The sequence below is a fragment of the Pristis pectinata genome, chromosome 1 (genome assembly GCF_009764475.1).
Source record: "Pristis pectinata isolate sPriPec2 chromosome 1, sPriPec2.1.pri, whole genome shotgun sequence".
NCBI lineage: Eukaryota > Metazoa > Chordata > Chondrichthyes > Rhinopristiformes > Pristidae > Pristis > Pristis pectinata.
Genome location: NC_067405.1, coordinates 75,402,461 through 75,423,967, shown reverse-complemented (window position 1 = coordinate 75,423,967; position 21,507 = coordinate 75,402,461). Strand labels below are relative to the sequence as shown.

Below are 21,507 nucleotides of genomic sequence, written 5' to 3'. Positions count from 1 at the left end.
AAACTGAAGTATTCTGTTACATCATCTAAATCATTGTTATATTGATATGTACATTGTGATCAGCTGAAGCTCAAACTCTGATCTCTGCTGTACTCCATTACTTATGTCTGCCACCCTGAAAAAGAGACATTTATTCCTAATCTCTGTTTCATGTTGAATTTGTAGGGTTATAGGGAAATAAGGTTAGGTGTGTGACAAAATTTCAAAGAACTGCCACATGCACAACAGATTGAATGACCTCCTTCTGTTCTGGAAGACTGGATGATTCTTGAAGGACTCCACTAAGGACATTCAAGAGAGATAAACCTTTAAAACAGAAGGCTTGCACAACATCTAGTGACACACTGCATCCCTAGGATGTACTGGGTTCTGTCATTCAGACACAAATTCAAATGCAAAAGCTTGCATCAAAAGTATAATAGAGAAAACAATAAATACCTACACATAATTGAACACTGTACATTTGAAAATGTTTGTGGGAATTATAAGCATTAAATAAGGCAATGGATAACTATATTGTACTTAGTATTGCAAGGTCTAGTTATGAGAATATGTTCAGTAGACTTTGAATCAGCACAGTATAAGCAATAAAAATTGACTCTTTGGGATTATATTTGAATCCATTGAGGATTTGAGGTCTTAACATATCTTATGATGAAATAGAAAGCTTTGAACAGCATGATTTTCACTTCTTAAACTATCAAAGTGAGTAGAACATGCATAATCTACCCTGCTATAAAAGTTGCGCAATTTTTAAAAAAAGCAAACAGATCAATGATGCAGCAATCTACAACAGACAAAATATTTTATGTCTGAGGCAGATACCAGCTTCATTAAGGGGACTAAACAGAAAAAGCTAGAATGTGCAATTACAGTTTTGCCAGTTCCTGTACTGTGGGAGGTTCAGTCGACATGCCTGACATACAACATTACAAACAATTGACCAGTAACACCAAAAGATTATGGAAAGTAATCCAAGTTTTAATAAGAGTAATAAAAATATTTATTGGAAAAACAAGAACACAATACATTAAGCTCTCAAAGCAAGCTACATTGTGCCACTAGTAACCCCCTGGACTGCATGAAACTGAAGACTCCACATATGCTGTGCTCCTAGAATACATTTCAGACGTCCACATGCTGCTAGTAATTCAAATGTCTGGTTGCTCCTGCGTTTCACCTGCATTTCCAGGATCCTCTTAAAGTTTTTTACAATCTTTCTCAACTTTTAAAATTTATTTCATCTGCAGATTTGTGAATTGTGCCCTGTAGCTTCAAGTCTTTAATATAAATCAGAAATAGCAATGGTTTTAGCATTGAATACTAGAAACTCAACAAAATACCAATCTCCAGTCTATAAAACAGTCATTCCCGCAATGAGTATGGGGAATGGATAGCATTGGACAATGGGTGGAGGGATCACAATGCAAAGGTAAGCCCTAGCTATCTGACCAGTGCAACCAGCAAGGATATGCTATCCTCTCTTAGTAAGAAAGCTTTCATGATCCTCCACCTCCATTCTCCCAGTAATCTAACTTTTGTGTGACAGTCATCCAGCCAGCCTAGCCTGCTGTCATTCTTTGTTGGTCAAAGGCATCTAAACTATCCTCCACTACAAATCAGCCTTCCACCATCCATACTTAGGAGCAGTGTAGGAGAACTAAGACCATGAAAGCACAGGGAATATACAAGACTGATTGACTAAAATTTGCAAGTATTGGGATTTCTTGATGTATAAAGTTGCCCTGATTTGGAATGTTTGTGTGGTAGTTTATATTTTTGTACTGTGAAGATTGGCAATAGAGGAACACAAGTCGGTAAATGGAATTTGGGATCATGCTCAGTGATGGTCATGGATACCACATCCAGAAATTGCGTATCCATGTTTTCTCCCCTTCCTCCTCCTCCTCCTCCTCCTCCTCCTTCTCCATACTTGTTTCCCATATCAGTATCAGTTAGTGGCAAGAGCTTAGCCCTCATAATAATGATGTTGAGCAGGATACGGCAAAGAATAGCAAAACCTGAGGACGCCTCCAAGAAAAACACTGTGCCATTACGAAATGATGTATTGACTGACTTCCTACTATGCCATAAACTGTCATGAATCTATATTTCTGTATCTACTATGGGATTTGTCCATGGCAGTCCAAGCTGCATAATCTTTGAGTGAAATAACGGCTTGCTCAATGACATTTTGTATAATTGTATAGCTTTAGTTGTAAAGTTATAAAATTAGCGCAAATTGACCATCTGGTTCAAAGCAATGTGATCAATGGAAAACTCTTGAAGTCCAATAGCCAATTGTCATGGAGGATCAAACACTGACTGGACAACAGACTGCTGCGGAATGAAATGGGTTTGTAGAAGATCTTTCCGTCTCCATCTCAGGAGATTCCTTATCCACTGACAGCTTCTACAAACCCATGGATGCCCACAGCTGCCTCGATTACAGCTCCTCTCACCTTGTCTCTTGCAAGGATGCGATCCCTTTTTCTCAATTTCTCCACCTCCGCCACATCTGCCCCCATGATGAGGCTCTCCACTCTAGGACATCCGAGGCGTCCAACTTCTTTTCTACCTGAGGCTTCGCCCCAGCTGTGGTTGAGAGAGCTCGCACCCACATCTGTATGATTTCCCACACCTCCACTCTCACCCCCACCCCTCCCAGACCCAACAGGGGTAGGGTCCCCTTTGTCCTCACATTTCATCCCACCAGCCTACATATCCAACACGTCATTCTCCACCACTTCCGCCATCTCCAACAGGACCCCACCATCAAGCATATCTTTCCCTCCCCACCCCTTTCTGCCTTTCACAGGGACTGCTCCCTCCACGACTCCCCCGTTCACTCCTTCCCTCATCCATCCCACTCCCACCCTGGGAACTTTCCACTGCCCCCGCCATAGGTGCAACACCTGCCCCTACACCACCTCCATCACCTCCATCCAGTGACCCAAACAGTCATTTCAGGTGAGACAGAGATTCACCTGCACCTACCTCCCTTAATATCATCTATTGCATATAGTGCTCCAAGTGTGGTCTCCTCTACATTAGCGAGACCAAATGCAGACTAGGTGACTGTTTCGCAGAATATCTGTACTCTGTCCGTAACCATGACCTGCATCTTCCCGTTGCCAGTCACTTCAACTCCTCCTTCCACACTATCACAGATATGTCAGTCCTCGGCCTCCTCCACTGCCAGGAGAATTCCAAGCACAAACTGGAGGAACAGCACCTCATTTTCCATCTTAGAACCTTGCAGCCTAACGGCATGAATATTGAATTCCCCACTTTAGGTAATCCCCACCCCACTTCCTCACAACACCCCCCCCATACATGTTTCTTCTCTTCTTCCCTTTCCTAGCTTCTTTTTTTTCTCTCTCTTCTTACCTTTGACCCATCCCCCAGTGGATCTGCTCTCCCCTCCTTCCCCGCACCTGCCTATCGCTATCTCTTACCTGCATCTACCTATCACCACCCTGTGCCCACCCCACCTCCCCTATTTTGTCCACCCACCTATCACTGCTCTGCTTTTCCCTCCTATATATTGGCCTTTCCTACCTTTAGTCCTGAAGAAGGGCCCTGACCCGAAACGTTGACCGCCTGCTTTTCTCCACGGATGCTGCCTGGCCTGCTGAGTTCCTCCAGCGGCATCATGTTTTTCTTCAACATAGTAATTGTATCTGACTCCACCATCTTCTCTGGCAGCCCAATCCAGAGATCAACCACTCTCTATATAAAACAATTACCACTAAGATTCCCTTTAAATCTCTTACCTCTCACCTTGAAACCATGCCCTCTTGTTTTTGATACCCTGCCATGAGGAAAAGATTCTGACCATCTACCCCATCTATGCCTCTTAATTTTATATACTTCTATCAGGTCACCTCTCAGCCTCCTTCACTCCAGGGAAAACAAGCCCAGTCTACTTTATCTAAAGTCTACTTTAGTCCTCCAATTAAAGTCCTAAAGTCCTCCAATTAACTAAAGTCCTCCAATTAAGGCAACAGCCTAGAAAATCTACTGTGCCCTCTCTCCAGTGCAACCACCTTCTTCCTAATGGAGATGCTGGAATCTGAAGCAAATATGCACAAATCTGAAGCCCATTGCAAACTAGAGGAACACCACCTCACATTCCGCCTGGGTAGTCTGCTTATCAGATTCTAGCACTTGTACTCAATCAAATACTCCTATACAGAATCATAAGTGTCTCATACATTGTTTCTTATTTTGAAGAATGTGGAGGTTCAAGATGGTGCAAAAAAATATTTACCAAATGTTTTCAGGGCTGAGGATTTCATTTATGAAGGTAAACTTGTGAATCTGAGGTTTTCTCCTTGAAGCAGAAAAGTTTGAAATGAGATTTGATTGAGGTGTACAAAAATTATGTCAGATTAGATAGGATAAAGAGAGAGAAACTGTTCCCAGAGGCCACAAATATAGAGTGATTGGCAAAAGGTCGAGGGATGGTGCAAGGACAAAGCTTTATACACTCGGTAATTATAATCTGGAGTGCACTGTTTGAAAATATAGAGGAAACAGATTCGGTTGTGGTTTTCAAGAGAATTGGATAGGTTTTGAAGAATACAAAAAAAAAGAGGACCATGGGAAAAGCAGAAAATGAGACTGTTTGGATTGCTCTACAGTCACTACAAATTTTAATGGCCAGATGGCCCTCATCTATATTGCACTGATTCTTATGCTCTTCTCTGCATACTTCAGCAAACTACATTGTTCTGGCTTCAAAGTGTGCTTGTGATTCCTTACATCCATCTGCCCATTCAGATGGATGCAAGGAATCACAACCACTATTTTAAAAAAGGGGATTTCTCCCTGGTGTCCTATCCAATAATTGTCACTCAACAAGTATCAGTAATAACACATTAACTGGTCTTAACTGCTGTTTGTGGGAGCTTGCTGTAGCTTCCTACATACCATCAGCAATTTCATTTCAAAAAGTACTTTGTTGCCATGAAATCTTCTGAGAATCTGCGACTGTGAAAACTACTACAAAAAATGCATGATTTTTAAACTGTCAGGTGACCTTTCAGTCCTGTTCTAGTGAAAGGAGCCTCAGCCTTTTCCAGTTTAATCCAAATGGCTCTGAAAGAATGCAACAACAAAATACTATACTAATTGCAATAACGCTTACCCTGAGATGGTAAAATATATATTTATATTGTCCCAGCTGCATTGGAGATACAGTATAATCTTCCTGTGTATCTATCAATAGACATCTATTATAATGTATCTGAAATAAGTTCAAATCTACTGGAAAGTAAGACCTTAATCGTATGATTGAATTACAAGTAAAAGATAGAACAGAATAAAAATACACATAAATTCTCTTAGTATGTGAAAAAAGAAAGTTTGATGTTTCAGTAACATCAGAACTGCTTTCATAATGTTTTATGTCCAGGAGCAGCATATTCCGATCTGGGTGAAGGTTAAACCTGGCAAGCTTAGGGAACCCTGGCTGATGAGGGATATAAAGGCTCTGGTCAAGAAAAGGAAGGAAGCATACATTGGTGTAGGAGGTCAGGGATGAGTGAATCCCTTGATGACTCTAAAAAGATTAAGAATACTCTTAAGAGGGGAATCAGGAGGGTAAAGAGAGGGTATGAGATGGATCTGGCAGGTAAGGTTAAGAATATCCCAAGAGGTGCTATAGGTAAATAAAGAGTAAAAGGGTGGCTAGAGAGGGAGTAGGTCCCCATAGAGATCAGCAGGGCCGCCTATGTCTTGAGCTGCAGGAGGTGGGTGGGATTTTTAATGAATATTTCTCCTCAGTGTTTACTGAGGAGAAAATTATGATTGCTCAAGAGATAAGGGAAACTAGTGGTGATGTTTTGGAGGAAATTCATGTTACCAGGCAGGAGGTATTTGCAGCCTAACAGCACATTAAGGTGGATAAATCTTCAGGGCCTGACCAAGTGCATCCTCGGACTTCGTGGGAAGCTAGAGAAGAAATTGCAGAGACCCTTGTGGAGATACTTGCTCCATTGTTAGTCACTGGTGAAGTTCCCAAAGACTGGAAGATGACTAATGCTGTTCTGTTGTTTAAGAAGTGTAGCAAGGACAAGCCAGGGAACTACAGGCTGGTCAACCTGACATCAGTAATGGGGAAGTTACTGGAGGGAATTCCAAGGGAAAAGATCTACCAGGATTTGGATAGACAGAGTCTGATTAGGAGGCGTCAGCATGGCTTTGTGTGTGGAAAGTCATGCATGATGAACCTTTTAGAGTTTTTTGATGAAGTAACCAAAAAGGTAGATGAGGGCAGGGCAGTGGATGTTGTCTATTTGGTGTGCCGCAGGGTTCGGTGTTGAGACCCTTGTTACTAAATTATATAAATAATTTGGATGCAAACGTACAGGCTTGATCAGTTAGTTTGCAGTTGACATGAATTTAGGAGGTGTTGTTGATAGTAAAGAAGGTTATCGCAGATTACAGGGGTATCTTGATCAGTTAGGGAAGTGGGCCAAGGAGTGGCAAATGGATTTCAATACAGATACGTGTGAGGTGATATACTTTGTAAAGTTAAACCAGTGTAGGACTAATACTATTAATGGTAGGGCACTAGGGAGTGTAATGGAAGAGAGGAACCTAGGAGTTCGTTGAAAGTGGCATCACAGGTAGACAGGTTGGTGAACAAGGCATTTAGCATGATGGCCTTCATTTGTCAGGGCACTGAGTATAGGAGTTGGGACATTATGTTGCAGTTGTATAAGTCATAGGTGAGGCAGCACTTGAAGTACTGTGTACACCCTGTTTTTTTCTGGTCACCCTGTCATAGGAAAGATGTGGTTAAACTGGAAAGAGTGCAAAAAAGATTTACAGGGTATGTTGCCAGGACTAGAGGGCCTGAGAAATAGGGAGCGTTTGGCCAGGCTAGATCTTTATTCCTTGGAATGTAGGAGAATGAGGGGTGACCTTATAGAAATGCTTAAAATTATGAGAGGCTTAGATAAAGTGGATGGTAACAGTCTTTTCCCCAGGATAGGGGAGTCCAAAACTAGGGGGCATAGATTTAGGGTGAGAGGGGAAAGATTTAAAACGGACCTGCGGGGCAACTTTTTCACGCAAAGGGTGGTGAGTATATGGAACGAGCTGTCAGAGGAAGTGGTTGAGGCAGGTGCAAGAGCATCATTTAAGAAACACTTGGATAGGTACATGGAGGGGCGGGACTTAAAGGGATATGGGCCAAATGCAGGAAATTGGGACTATGTGGGTGGGCACCGTGGTCAGCATGGACTCATTGGGCTGAAGGACTCATATCCATGCTGTATTGCTCTATGACTCTAGTTACTATTTGTGTTTAGTTGAACAAATGTTTTCAATTTCAGATAGAACCATAGAACGTAGAACCATAGAACACTACAGCACAGAAAACAGGCCATTCGGCCCTTCTAGTCTGTGCTGAAACTTTATTCCACTAGTCCCATTTACCTGCACCCAGTCCATAACCCTCCAAACCGCTCCCATCCATGTATCTATCCAATTTATTCTTAAAACTTAAGAGTGAGCCCGCATTTACCACATCAGATGGCAGCCCATTCCATACTCCCACCACTCTCTGAGTGAAGAAGTTCCCCTAATGTTCCCCCTAAAGCTTTCCCCCTTCACCCTAAAGCCATGTCCTCTTGTACTTATCTTTCCTAATCTAGGTGGAAAGAGCCTACTCGCATTTACTCTGTCTGTACCCCTCATAATTTTGTAAACCTCTATCAAATCTCCCCTCATTCTTCTACGCTCTAAGGAATAAAGTCCTAACCTGTTCAATCTCTCCCTGTAACTCAACTCCTGAAGACCTGGCAACTTTCTAGTAAATCTTCTCTGCACTCTTTCAATCTTACTGATATCCTTCCTATAGTTAGGTGACCAAAACTGCACACAATACTCCAAATTTGGCCTCACCAATGTCTTATACAACCTCACCATAACATCCCAACTCCTATACTCATTACTTTGATTTATGAATGCCAGGATGCCAAAAGCCTTCTTTACAACCCTGTCTACCTGTGACGCCACTTTCAGGGAATTATGTATCTGAACTCCCAGATCCCTTTGTTCCTCCGCACTCCTCAGTGCCCTACCATTTACTGTGTATGTCCTACCTTGATTTGTCCTTCCAAAATGCAACACCTCACACTTTTCTGCATTAAATTCCATCTGCCATTTTCTGGCCCATTTTTCCTGTTGATCCAGATCCCTCTGCAAGCTTTGAAAGCTTTCCTCGCTGTCCACAACACCTCCAATCTTAGTGTCATCAGCAAACTTGCTGATCCAATTTATCACATTATCATCTAGATCATTAACATAGACAACAAACAACAATGGTCCCAGCACAGATCCCTGAGGCACACCACTAGTCACAGGCCTCCAGTCTGAGAAACAATCATCCACTACCACTCTCTGTCATCTCCCATTTAGCCAATTTTGAATCCAGTTTACACCTTTCCAATGGATATCTAGTGTCTGAACCTTCTGAACTAACCTCCCATGTGGGACCTTGTCAAAGGCCTTACTAAAGTCCATGTAGACAACATCCACAGCCCTTCCTTCATCTACTTTCTTGGTAACCTCCTCGAAAAACTCTACAAGATTCGTTAAACATGATCTACCACGCACAAAGCCATGCTGACTATCCTTAATCGGCCCTTGGCTGTCCAAATACTTGTATATCCGATCTCTCAGAACACCTTCCAATAATTTACCTACTACTGATATCAGGCTCACCGGCCTGTAATTACCTGGTTTATTTTTGGAGCCTTTTTTTAACAACGGAACAACATGAGCTACCCTCCAGTCCTCCGGCACTGCACCCGTGGCTAAGGACATTTTAAATATATCTGCCAGGGCCCGTGCAATTTCTACACTAGTCTCAAGGTCCGAGGAAATATCTTGTCGGGCCCAGGGGATTTATCTACCTTTATTCGCTGTAAGGCAGCAAGTACCTCCTCCTGTTTAATCTCTATATGTTCCACGACACTACTGCTTGTTACCCTTCCTTCCATATACACTATGCCAGTTTCCTGAGTAAACACTGATGCAAAAAAACTGTTTAAGATCTCCCCCACCTCCTGAGGCTCCACACATAGACGACCACTCTGACCTTCTAGGGGACCAACTTTGTCCCTTTCTATCCTTTTACTCTTCATATACTGTTCTTGTAGAAACCCTTCGGGTTTACCTTCACATTATGTGCCAAAACAACCTCATGTCTCCTTTTTGCCTTCCTGATTTCCTTCTTTAGTATTTTCTTACATTTTCTATACTCTTCAAGTACCTCATTTGTTCCTAGTTGCCTAGACCTGCTGTACACCTCTCTCTTTTTCTTAATCAGATCACCAATATCCCTTGAAAACCAAGGTTCCCTATGCCTGTTAACTTTGCCTTTAATCCTGGCAGGAACATGCAAACTCTCACTGAACACATCCTTGCCAGAAAACAACTTATCCCAATCCACTCTTCCTAGATCCTTTCTCATTTCCACAAAATTGGCCCTTCTCCAATTTAGAACCTCAACTCGGGGACCAGACCTAGCCTTATCCATAATTAACTTGAAACTAATGACATTATGGTCACTGGACCCAAAATACACATACTTTTGTCACCTGACCTGTCTGGTTCCCTAATAGGAGATCAAGTATTGCATTCTCTCTCATTGGTACCTCTATATATTGATTTAGAAAACTTTCCTGAACACATTTGACAAACTCCAAGCCATCCAGCCCTTTCACAGTGCGTTGTGAATCCTAAGATCAGAGTATATGCAATATCAGCATCTTGCCAAATATGGTGTGCATAATTGCATTGTGATAAGAGCACAAGACCATATGCAACATTGAGCCTGTTGCCCCAATGAATATCATGGTGAATTCTGAATCGGCACTGCCTGTTTCCCATATTCCCATTGCGTCCAAAAATGTATCAATCTCAGCCCTGAAAGCTCAATGAGCAAATAGCCACAACCCTATGAGTACAGAGATATAAAGATTTACAATACTCAGAGTTCTAAATTTTCTCCACGTCTCAATTGCTACTCCTAAATTGCTAGCTCATGGTTTGAGATTCTTCAAGCTGAGGAAACAGCCTCTCAGCACCTACCCTCTTAACCTCTCTAAATTTTGTATGTCTCAATAAGATTACCTTTCATTCTAGTAAACCCCAGTCAATATTACTCCATCTCCCTTCATACACCAATCCTCTCATACCAGGAATCTTTTTTTATTGCATAAATAAAGTTTATTCATAAAAATATATACAAGAAATACAATACAATCAGTATGTGACTCTTTACTACCACAGTGCCATCAAACCAATACATTCCATTAACAATGCTTCAAAGCCACTGTTTCCTCTTTCAACAATGCACCCATTAAGTGTTTGAGATGCAAGGGCCCAACCTATCAGTGTCCAGGACTTTACGTTGCAATCTTTACCCCAAAGCCTGTGCTGTGGCTGCACTGAGCTTCAGTGTATCTCTCAGCAAGTAGTCCTGCACCCTGAGATGTGCCAGTTGGCAGCATTCACTTACAGACTTCTCACTGCACTGGAAGATCAACAAGTTCCAGGCAGACCAAAGTGTGTCTTTCATTACGGTAATGATCTTCCAGCAGTAGTTGAAGTTTGTGTCTGGATTCTAGCAAATCTAAACTACACTGCCTCAAAGGCAAATATATCTTTTCTTAGGTACAAAGACAAAATGTGCACTAATCCAGGTGTGATCTCACCAAAGTCTTGAATAATTAGAGAAAGACTTCTTGTCCAAACTTTTTGCAATAAAAGCTAACATATTACTTAACTTTCCAACTGCTTACCAAACCTGCAAGCTTGTGTAGACACAAGAGAGCACAGATGCTATAATCTGGAGCAAAAAACAAGCTGCTGAAGGACCTCAGCAGAAGTCCTGATGCGGGGTCTCAATCCGAAACATCAACGGTAACGTAGCGGTTAGCATAATGCTATTACATGACCAGCAATTGGGGTTCAATTCCCACCACTATCTGTAAGGAGTTTGTACGTTCTCCCAATGACTGCGTGGGTTTCCTCCGGGTGCTCTGGTTTCCTCCCACATTCCAAAGGTGTACAGGTTAGTAGGTTAACATGGGTGTAATTGAGTGGTGTGGGCTTGTTGGGCTGGAAGGGCCTGTTACCGTGCTGTATAAATAAAGTTTAAAGTTTTTTAAAGTTTTAAACCAGCCTCTGGCAGATTTTCTCCAGCAGATTGTTTTTTGCTGCAACTTTATGTTTTACATTTTATGAATCAACACAACAAGGAAATCCAAGACTTAATGATAGTTGCTGCACTTTCTGCCCATCACTCCTCTGTTGCTGATTTCCATGAGGAAATCATTGCACAGGCTTGCCGGAAATACTCTTCATTAGGCCTGACCTGGCATAGAATTGGAGACACAATTTGTTTCAGTAGGGATTCTGGCCTGCAGATTAGAAGGTATATTTCCTAAATTCATTTATATTATTTTAATATTACCAGTAATTTCTAAGTGTTTTTATTACTTAAATCAATGTTAGTTTTTAAATGTCTTAACTTCAGAGACATTTAAAACTTGGTAAAATCAATTAAAGGCTTTGTCACAAGGCAAGCTCCAGTCCAGGCTTTGACTTTTGAAGTAATCCTGGAGCAGGGCTTCAACAGTAAGATGCCTCAAGCTGAGATGCTGCTGCAGCCTCGGCACTCGACTCCAGGAGAGAGAAGGCCAGCAAGCACACCCAACCACCTTTTTGAGCCCAATTTGTGTATGCAAGTATTCAAATGCTTAGGGATCACTTCCAACAAGTAAGAAATTCAGTTCTGAATCCACAAGTGAAGTACTGAAATGTAAAAATAACGCAAAATCATGGCATGAAAATGCCAGAAAGTAGTGAACTTTTGTTAACTACTTTAGTGAACTCAGCTAATCAGTTGTTTAACTGAAATCTGCAGGAAATAAAACTTATCATTTGCTGTGTTCATTAACACATTAAAATGCCTCCAAGTGATTTCAGGAGAAAGCCCCAGCACCACCTACCACTGCATTATTGGCTGTCCACATCACCCTTGCCTCTCCTCTCATACTCCTCTCCTCTCTCTGTCCCCCCCACCCACTCCTTCTCTCTCACGCTCTCTCTTAAGCAGTTTGAGTTCTTATAGAGTGTGGTCACTGGATGCCATAAGTGGACCTGCACCTTGAGGCAGTAGTAGATAGGTGGGGGTACTACACTGTTGTGATCCCCTCCTCTGAATGCTCCCTCAGATGTCTACAGCTCCCCCAACTCTTTCATTACCTTTTCAGCCTGCACGTGCTCCCCACATCGTGCTCTCTAAGTTCTCTCCTTGATTCATGGCAAAATGTGCCGTATGCCCGTAAAATTTTCCACAGAATTTCATCTTACATTTGTAAGACTACAAACACAAAAACAAGTGACAGATATGGACAACCCATAACTTGACATACCTGAACAAGGTCAACCCTCTGTACACAGAACAGGTATGTGTGCTCAGTGAGGTCTGCAGACACAATATTGGAAAACTTGTGGGTGCAGAAAGATCCAGCCCATGATCTTTTTCTATTCTCCCATCAAAGTAAATAATTTCATATTTTTTCATGTAATACTGCATCTACCATTTTATTGCCTACTCGCATAACTTCTTTATATCCTATTACAGAGTCTTTGTTTCTAGCCAAAGCCAAATCTATTGTCACCACACTTGCATGGGCTATTCTTTTATCTGTCATCAATATAAACTGTGAAATGCTATGTCCCCAAGACTGATTTCCATGGCACCCATGGTTAACCCTTGACTTCAAGGCAGCATTTGACTGAGTGTGGAATCAAGGTACTCTGGTAAAAATAAAGTCAATGGGCATCAAAAAGAAAATGTTCCAGTCATTCCTCACACAAAGGAAGATGGTTATGGTTGTCAGATTTTATTCATCCCACTCCCAGAATATCAGTGAATGAGTTCCTCAGAGCTGTGACGAAAGCCGTGCCCAAGATCCTCAGCTGCTTCATCAATGGCCTTCCATCATAAGAGCAGAAGTGAGATGATTGCACAACTTGCAATTCCATTCACTAGTCCTCAGCAAATAAAGCAGTCCCTGTGTGCCTAAAGCATGACCTAGACAACATTCAGGCATGGGCTGATAGGTTGTAGTGTGAAAGGTCATGGCTGTCATGTGACAGTGACAACACTGACCCCCCTGGTCGGATGACAGCATTGCTCATCGGGTCGGAAGCGACACCACTGTCAATCAAGGTTTGGCTCCAGCCCACCCATCAAGTATATACCTGAACAATTGGTTCGTTTAAGCACCTTTGTCCTTGCTGGCACTGAGCCATTGGACCTCTTGAATTACCTGGGCTGGACCACCCACAGCCCTCCAGCACTATAAAAAGTACCGCATGTTCCTGGCTCACTCTCTCTCGACTGCCCCAGGAATCGTGGAACAACGCTGAAGAGACCATTGGTAAGAGTGTGCACTTCCACAAGGGTTAGGAGCGTCCTAGTAGATTCCGGGGAGCATTAGAGCCTATGCTTGTACAGAATCAGGGGATCAGGCACTGTATTGTTTATTCCTTAATCATTTGTAACTAGTTTGTTGTGTGCGCGTGTGTGTGTGCGCGCGTGTGCGTGCATCTCACCCCCGTTGCGATTTCCCTCATGTTCGCAATCTCCTGTGTGTGTGCAAGTGTGCATCCATTCCCATTCATTCTGTCCCCACGTTTGTCTTTGTGAATTAAATAATTTTTAAAATTCGAAAGACTGTGTCTGGAGTCCTCCATCTTTAAGACCCCAAAGAACCTTTTCTCACAACATAGGTGGCAAGTAACTTTTATAGACAAAAGTGCCATTGACCATTTCCAACAAGCCTAACCACATACCCTTGACATTCAATGGCATTACCATTGTCGAGTCCCTCGCCATCAATATCCTGGTGTCACCATTGACCAAAAACTCAACTGGACCACCCACATAAATGAAAAAGCAAATCAGAGGTAGCACATCCCCAGTTAGTAGTTTGCTTTCTGACATCGCAAGACCTTTCCGTTATCCACAAAGCACAAGTCAGGGTTTGCCTAAATGAGTGCAGTGTTAACAGCTCTCAAGAAGCTCAACACCATTCTAGACAAACGTGACAGACACCACATCAACCACCCTAAACATTTATTCCCTTTGCCAACAGAATACAGTGACTGTTGTGTGTGACATCCACAAAAAGCATTGCAGTTATTCATCTCAGCTGCTCTGATAACACCTCCCAAATGCATGATTTCCACCACCAAAAGGGACAAGGGCAGCAGGTGCATGAGAACACCAGCAAATGCAGGTTCCCCTACATGTAGTGCACCATCCTGACTTGAAAATATATTGCCAGGCCTAAATCTTGAAACACCTGCCCCAAAGTCACTGTGGGATACCTTAACCAGAAGGACTGCAGTGGTTCAAGAAAACAGCTCATCACCACCTTCATGAGCAATTAGAGAAGGGCAAAATTGCTGGCCTTGTCAGTGATGCCCAAAAATGAATTTTAAAAAATGTAACAGCCTGACAACCTGTTTTTTCCTACTCTCAGTTTTCTGTCTTTTAAGCAGTTCTCTATCCACACTAATATGGTGCACTCCCACCCAGAACAACTACCGAGTCTTGATTTTATGTTAAAACAACTTTTTCTGTTGTAACTTATAAACTGCCTTTTGAAAATGTACATAAATTACATCCACCAGTTTCCCCTTCTCTGTCCTGCGGGTTACAATCTCAGAAAACTCTAAAACTGTAAAATATAATTTCCCTTTCATATTATGATCTACTGTTACATCATAATGTACTGAGCATTTCGCTAACAACTAGTACCAAGATAATTGGTCTATGATTCCCTATTTTCCCACTTAGTTTCCTGAATAATAAATATTACATTTGCTCCATCCAGTCTTCTCAGAGTTCCAGAATCTGGGGAACTTCAGAAGATCATTACAAATGCATCCTCTATCACTGCAGCCACTTCTATTACAATTCTGGGATATAATTTTTTTAACCTGCTTAATTTCTCCAATTCTTTCTCTTCAGTAATTTTAATTCCTCAATTCAGTAGACCCATGGTTTCTGACAATATTCTGTTATATTTCATTTTCTTCAGTGAAGACAGATTCCGAAATGTGTTTAATTCCTCAATTGTTTGTTTTGCATTACAACTATAATTTCCCCTGCCTCTGCCTTTAAAGACACACATAATATTTGCTAACACTTCTCTGCTTTACATCATCATAAGTTTTTACAATCATTTTCTTTTTTTTTGTTAATTAACTCTCACATTCTGCCTTTTCCTTCATCAATTTCTGGTTATTCATTGTTGCCTCTTCCAATTCTCCGGTCTCTTGGCAACATTACAAGCTGCCTCTTTTAATCCAATACATTCCTTTGCCTTTGTAGTTTGCCACAGATTTATCATATTCCTCATGAAATGGGATTCATTGGGAATTATGGGATATATTTTCAAATGTTTACTTCAGTGTATCTACTAGCAAACATTTTAATCGAATTTCGCAATCTACTTTAGCCAGTATGTCCCTTATGCCTAAATGATGTTACCTAAGTTCAAGACTCCATGTTCCAACTGAATTGTGTCTGAGCTGAATGCAATGTTCTATCACAAGCATCTGTAAAGGATAAAAGCATTCTCTCATAATCACTAAAAGGTTGTTTAATCAATTAATAATGTGCAGTTGATTTATTCCTTATTTATGGATGGAATGGCATTATTAGTAAGACCCTACCTAAATTGCTGATGAGCTTCACAGAAATGTGGCTGATTTGTGGACAAGGCAGACAGAATTGCAGAAAAGTAGTATTGACTTTGTATTAATAGGAGTAATTTGCAACAGTCAGCGAGCATTTTCATTTCTGGAGATGTTAACAGCTTAACACATCTTTTAAAACACTTTATACCCAGCAATGAGGAGGTTGAATTGTGGTTCATTTTTGACCTTGAGCTGCTGTTCTTCTTCAGCCATTTTTCTCCAGTCAGCTGACAATTGAAAGAGTCAGCATTCTGCAGATGCAGTCACCCAAGGGTGTAGCTGTTTTGTTACCTCGCAACACAACAACCGGTAGCATGTCCTAGATATCCCTTTGAGCAGCAGTATAGCCTGACTCCCCTAAACCTCCGCATGCAGGTCACCAAACCCACCACTGAACCATGATCTTGGCCCACACAAGCCAACCCAGCCCACATGTTCACCGTCTCCTCCACTGTGGCAGCACTTGGCCAAAACTTTGTCCTTGTTTATTTTACCTTTTTAATAAAGTTTACACTACTGAATGTAATGACCATGAATGTAAACGTTTTTGCACTGTTTCTTCCTTTGTATATATTTTTACTATGAATAAAGTTTATTTTTGAAATTAAAAATTCCAGTGCACTGACGCTATTATAGCAGATGACAGATAAAAGACTGATCAGTTTAATATCTTTAGGACCTGAGCTGTCAATAATTTATCCTTTACCATGCAGGCTTTTCTACTACCCCATGTAATTTAGTTTACTGCCTTACAAAATTAAATGTTTTTGAAGGAGGGGTTGGAAAAGCCTGTTACACAACAATAAATTGAATTTAACTTTCTGGATCATTACAGTGGAGACAATGAGGCCGGTTAAGGGAAGGCTTAAATTTATAGATGGCCTTTCAGTCATTCACACCAAACACTTCACAACAAACAATAACTTTGAAGTCTTCTCACAGCTATGCAATGGAATAACAGCCTAATTTGGCAGCAGGGAATTTCCAGAAACATTAGTAGGATAAATAAACAGGATTTTGTTTTGGTGACATTGTTGGCTGAGAGTCTTATGCATGTCTTATGAGGATAGGTTGCGTGAGCTATGGCTTTTCTCTTTGGAGCAAAGGAGGATGAGAGGTGACCTACCTGATAGAGATGTACAAGATAATAAGAGACATAGATCGAGTGGACAGCCAGAGACTTTTTCACAGGGCAGAAATGGCTAACATGAGGGGGGCATAATTTTAAGGTGCTTGGAGGAAAGTACAGGGGGGATATCAGAGGTAAATTTTTTACACAGAGAGTGGTGAGTGCGTGGAACACACTGCCAGGGGTGCTGGTAGAGGCAGATACATTAGGGACATTTAAGAGACTCTTAGATAGGGACATGGATGTTAGAAAAATGGAGCAGTATGTGGGAGGGAATGTTTAGGTTGATTTTAGAGTGGGCTAAAAGGTCAGCACAGCATCGTGGGCCAAAGAGCCTGTACTGTGCTGTAGTGTTCTATGTTTCTATGAGTTAAAGTTTAGCTGACAAACCAAAATCTCTCCCTTATTCTTCTTTGGAACAATACCAGGATTCTTCCAACCCCACCTGAAAAGACAAGCTGAGCCCGAATTTAATTTCTTTTCCCAAAATGGCACCCTTCAACTGTGCAGCACTCCCTCTGCGCCGCAAGAAACCTTCCGTCGGGATTATGTGGAATACTATTGAATTTACCATCTTCTGACTCTGAAGAATGAATGCCGCCACTGAACCAAGGATGACATTGGAAAATAGTAGCTTTCAAGATTATACAGAGGACTTGCTTTGCGCCAAAGACGGCCTCCGACCTTAAGGGCAAGGCTGGTGGTAGGTGGGGGAGGAGTGGGTTACTTAATTTCCCGCTCCTAAACCATCATATTTTTGCATTGTCAAAATAAAGACAATGTGGTTTTGACATGATAACAGAAGGTGCATTTTAACGTTGAAATGTGTTTCAAAGGAACAGTTTGATAACAGTTTTATTTGACGAGAGAGGATAATTAGTGGAAAAAAAAGTCTTTTTAAATCTGTGCGGTAGTACTTAAGATCAAGTGTAATATTTCAATCTGTTATTTGAAAGCAGCTTTGCAATCCTGGCAAAATCGCTTTTCGATTAAGATCAATTCCTCTTCCGCAATATTCAGTTGACCTTCCCCTGCTTCGGTTGTTTATAATGAAACTATATTATCGATCCACGCTGGGGAAGTGTGTGGGCAGATTCATCGCCATGCAGTAGAGCGAGCTGAGTCTTGTATCTAATCGTTTTACCAAATGTTATTAGTTGGCACGCATTCAAGCCTTGCTATGTATGTGCTATCGCTGGACATTGGTGTGGTGCTAATAGTGGGATGTGCGGACAGTGTCCGTTCACCCGCTCGTTATCATCAAGGACAAGGAACACCAGAAACTCCAGCAGAGCCTGGTCTTCACCGGGATCTGTAATAAATACCCGTACCTGCCGCGTTGGACACTCCATTCATTCAGCAGCTGGTGCTGCGTCAGGCTTTGTTCTGACTGAGGAAGCTAGCTGGTTATTAAAGGCTGGTAAACGGTGTGAATTCATCACACTTAACTGCGGAGGCGAAATACACGACTTTCAAAGACACTGGAAAATTCTTGGCAATCACTGCATGAATCTTTAACGACTTAAAGTATAAACGTGCACGCTTCTCTCCGACTGTTCAGTACGTTGAAAACTGATACAGGAGGAGGAAATTGGTTGAGTTTATAAAATCAGACATGATGTGTTATCCCGTCCAATCGTCCCGTCCCTCCCTTCCATTATTTCTTATGTGCAGCCAGAAATCACAGTACTGAGCGCAATTCTCTGATCACGTTTACAACGAGAAGGTCACTCCAAGCTTACGTTTTTCCTCATGGTCTCAAGTGCCTGATAAAGTGTTTAATATTTTTAAAGAGATCCTCCAGATTATTACTGTATTGATTCATTGGTGGCGTTACAGTACGTTCAGTTTTACCTAAATGCGCCAGTCATGTCACAGCTCGGATGAGATTGAACTATGCCTTTCAATAATTAGAGGTGCGCATCTACCGGCATCATATTTCGAAATTGTCCTTTTTTCTGAATTTAAATCATAATTATAATATTTAATTTATAAGCAAGTGAGCTTTAACCTCTCGAAATGCACTGAGGAACTCGCGGCCCACGAAAGGAAGACGGCAGTATTTGAAGCATTTTAACTATTAATGTCAGATGCAGTGACTGGGAATACCGACTGCGGTCGTGGTTATGGGAAATGGCGTGGTGTTGGCGGATTTACGGGCTCTGTACCATTTGTTTCTTGCACGGTGATGACACGTCGCCTCCACCGTTGGTTCTGAACAATGAAAAACACGCCTTTAACATGAACCGAACAAAACAGCAAAATAAATAAGAGGTGCTGGTTTCATGTCAGGATGGTACCGCTAACTTTCGTCCTTCCTAATCTGCAGTTCGAACCCTGTGCCCGACCGTGGAGTGTATTGGCTGCTCATGTTTCTTACGACACGCCTGCATCGCTTTAAATATATGCTGATGTGTCTCTGGTGTAAACCAGTGTGGGCTGCAAGTCACAGCTACCATGGTTCTGTACCAAAGTTTTCCAGAGGAACCGCCGAGGTTCACACACTCCATCTGGTTCTCTCGAGGGAGAAAGGGCCACAGTGATAATAAATAAACAAGATTATGGGCTGCACTGATTTCCCGCTCAGTCTTTAGGATTTAGTAGTCCGATTCCAATAACAGGAACAGAAGGAGGCCATTCGACCATCCTCCACCCAACTCTCCCGCCATCCATTTAAATCATGGCTGATCGGTTTCCTAAATGCATTTGGCTGACCTGGTCCTCCACCCTTTGTTACACTTCCTCAACAAAAACCTTTAATCTCAGTTTTGAAATTGTCAACTAACTCCAATTAAACTGGAAAATTCCAGATTTTTATTGACCTTTGTTTGAAAAGTGCTTCCTGACATCAAGTTGAATCGCCTCCCTGCTCATTCCCATCGCCCGTAACTATTTCTCCCAATGGTTCATCTAATCCCCTTCAGAAGTCACCATCGACTTTCAGGCAGTGCATTCGAGATCATAAGTCCCTGAGTAAAGCAATTTCTCCACATTTTACCTATGGCCACTTACCTTACAGTCTGGTTACCGATCCCCCTGCTACTGGGAAGATGCCTTTCTTACTTACTCCATACTCATAAGAAGCAGAATCAGGAATCGCCCCTTCGTACCTGCTCCGCCATTCAATAAGATCGTAGCCGATATATAACCCAAGCGCCACTTTCCTGCACTGATCCCATACCCATTGATTCTCTTAATATCCGAAAATGCATCTTGAATCTTAAAGATTCACCGCCGTCTGGGTGAAAAAAAAACTTCTCAATTCTGACTGGCCGAACCCTGATTTTGACATTGTGACACATTTCTAGACACCCCTGTCAGGGGAACCATTATTCCTGTCAAGCCCATTAAATAATCAATGTTTTGTTTTGTTTAAAAACCGCTCTTTGTCACCTGCTCTTCATCAGCAATGTGCAGGTTCTTGCAAACATCTCGTTAATTCCTTTGCAACCATCTCTAGCCATTAAAAGGTCACGCGGTGTCAAGGGTACACCGCTGAGGAAATCAATCCAGAAGCCCTAGTGTTTCAGTTTTAATTTCTAATTGGGGCTTTGATTTTTTTGAACATATTAATTTTGACCTTAACATTTTCCGCTCCAAGGAAGGCACATCCAGCTTCTCCAACCTCCCGCTGATCTGATGCCCCGCGTACCTGGTACCATTGTAGTAATTCTGCTCCGTCCGCTCCTCAAGCCTTGACATCTCCCTAGACAGGCGTCAGACACAGGCATGGGTATAACACACGAAACCATAGTTCTTCCCTCATTGCTATGCTGTCAAAAGCAAAAGATAGTATCTACTTTGATGTACGGCGTTTGCAGTTCAGGCACGGTAAATTCCTCCTGATTATGATCATGTTCCCAATTAGAAATTAAAACTAAAACATTTGGGCTCTAATCTGATGCGCAGCAGGGTACTCTTGACACCATATGACCTTTTAATGGGTAGATATTTTTGCAAATGATTTAATGAGATATTTGCAAGAAACCATATTAGTGGGCGGGGGGTGGGGAGGTGGCAGGCGGAATCTGCTGTTTTAGAACTCCATTGGTATTAAACGTAGCGGCTCTACTCTTGTGATAGCCACTAAGAAGGATGCCACTTTCTACATTTTTCGTTCTTTTGTATTTTCCCGCTCAGGTCAACTGGTGATCATGGCCAGCAACGATGGAACCGTGAAAGTACTGGATCTGCCCACGGCACGGTTGCATAGTCTAGTGGGACATGAAGATGCAGTGCAGTGCGCACTGTTTGACCACAAGGCAGAATGTGTAGTGTCAGGAGGGTCGGATGGTACTGTCCGTCTCTGGACATGAAGCAACAGTCGCAGCAACTTTCTCGAGGAGTTTAGTTACTTTCGGCTCCCACTGTAATGAATCGGATATGGAGAAATTAAATAATATAACTGGTGGTGGGTTCTTATTAACTTTGTACTGCGCGGTGAATCAATCTTTTTCATCCTTTGTTACTTAATAAAATGCTTTCTCTAAACTGACTAAGTGTTTGCTTCAAAGAAATTAATATGTACATTTAATAATGTTCTGGACATTCTCTTGAGAATGAAAGGATATCAA

At 41.9% G+C, this 21,507-nt stretch overlaps 1 protein-coding gene across 1 annotated transcript in view; it reads left to right on the top strand.

Moving 5' to 3' along the window:
- Positions 1 to 21,249, top strand: part of LOC127574538 (sperm-associated antigen 16 protein) — a 624,219-nt gene extending 602,970 nt beyond the window's left edge. The window contains 1 exon segment of the mRNA XM_052023594.1: positions 21,074 to 21,249. Within this exon segment, the coding sequence (XP_051879554.1) occupies positions 21,074 to 21,249 (176 nt within the window).
- The last annotated feature ends 258 nt before the right edge of the window (positions 21,250 to 21,507 follow it).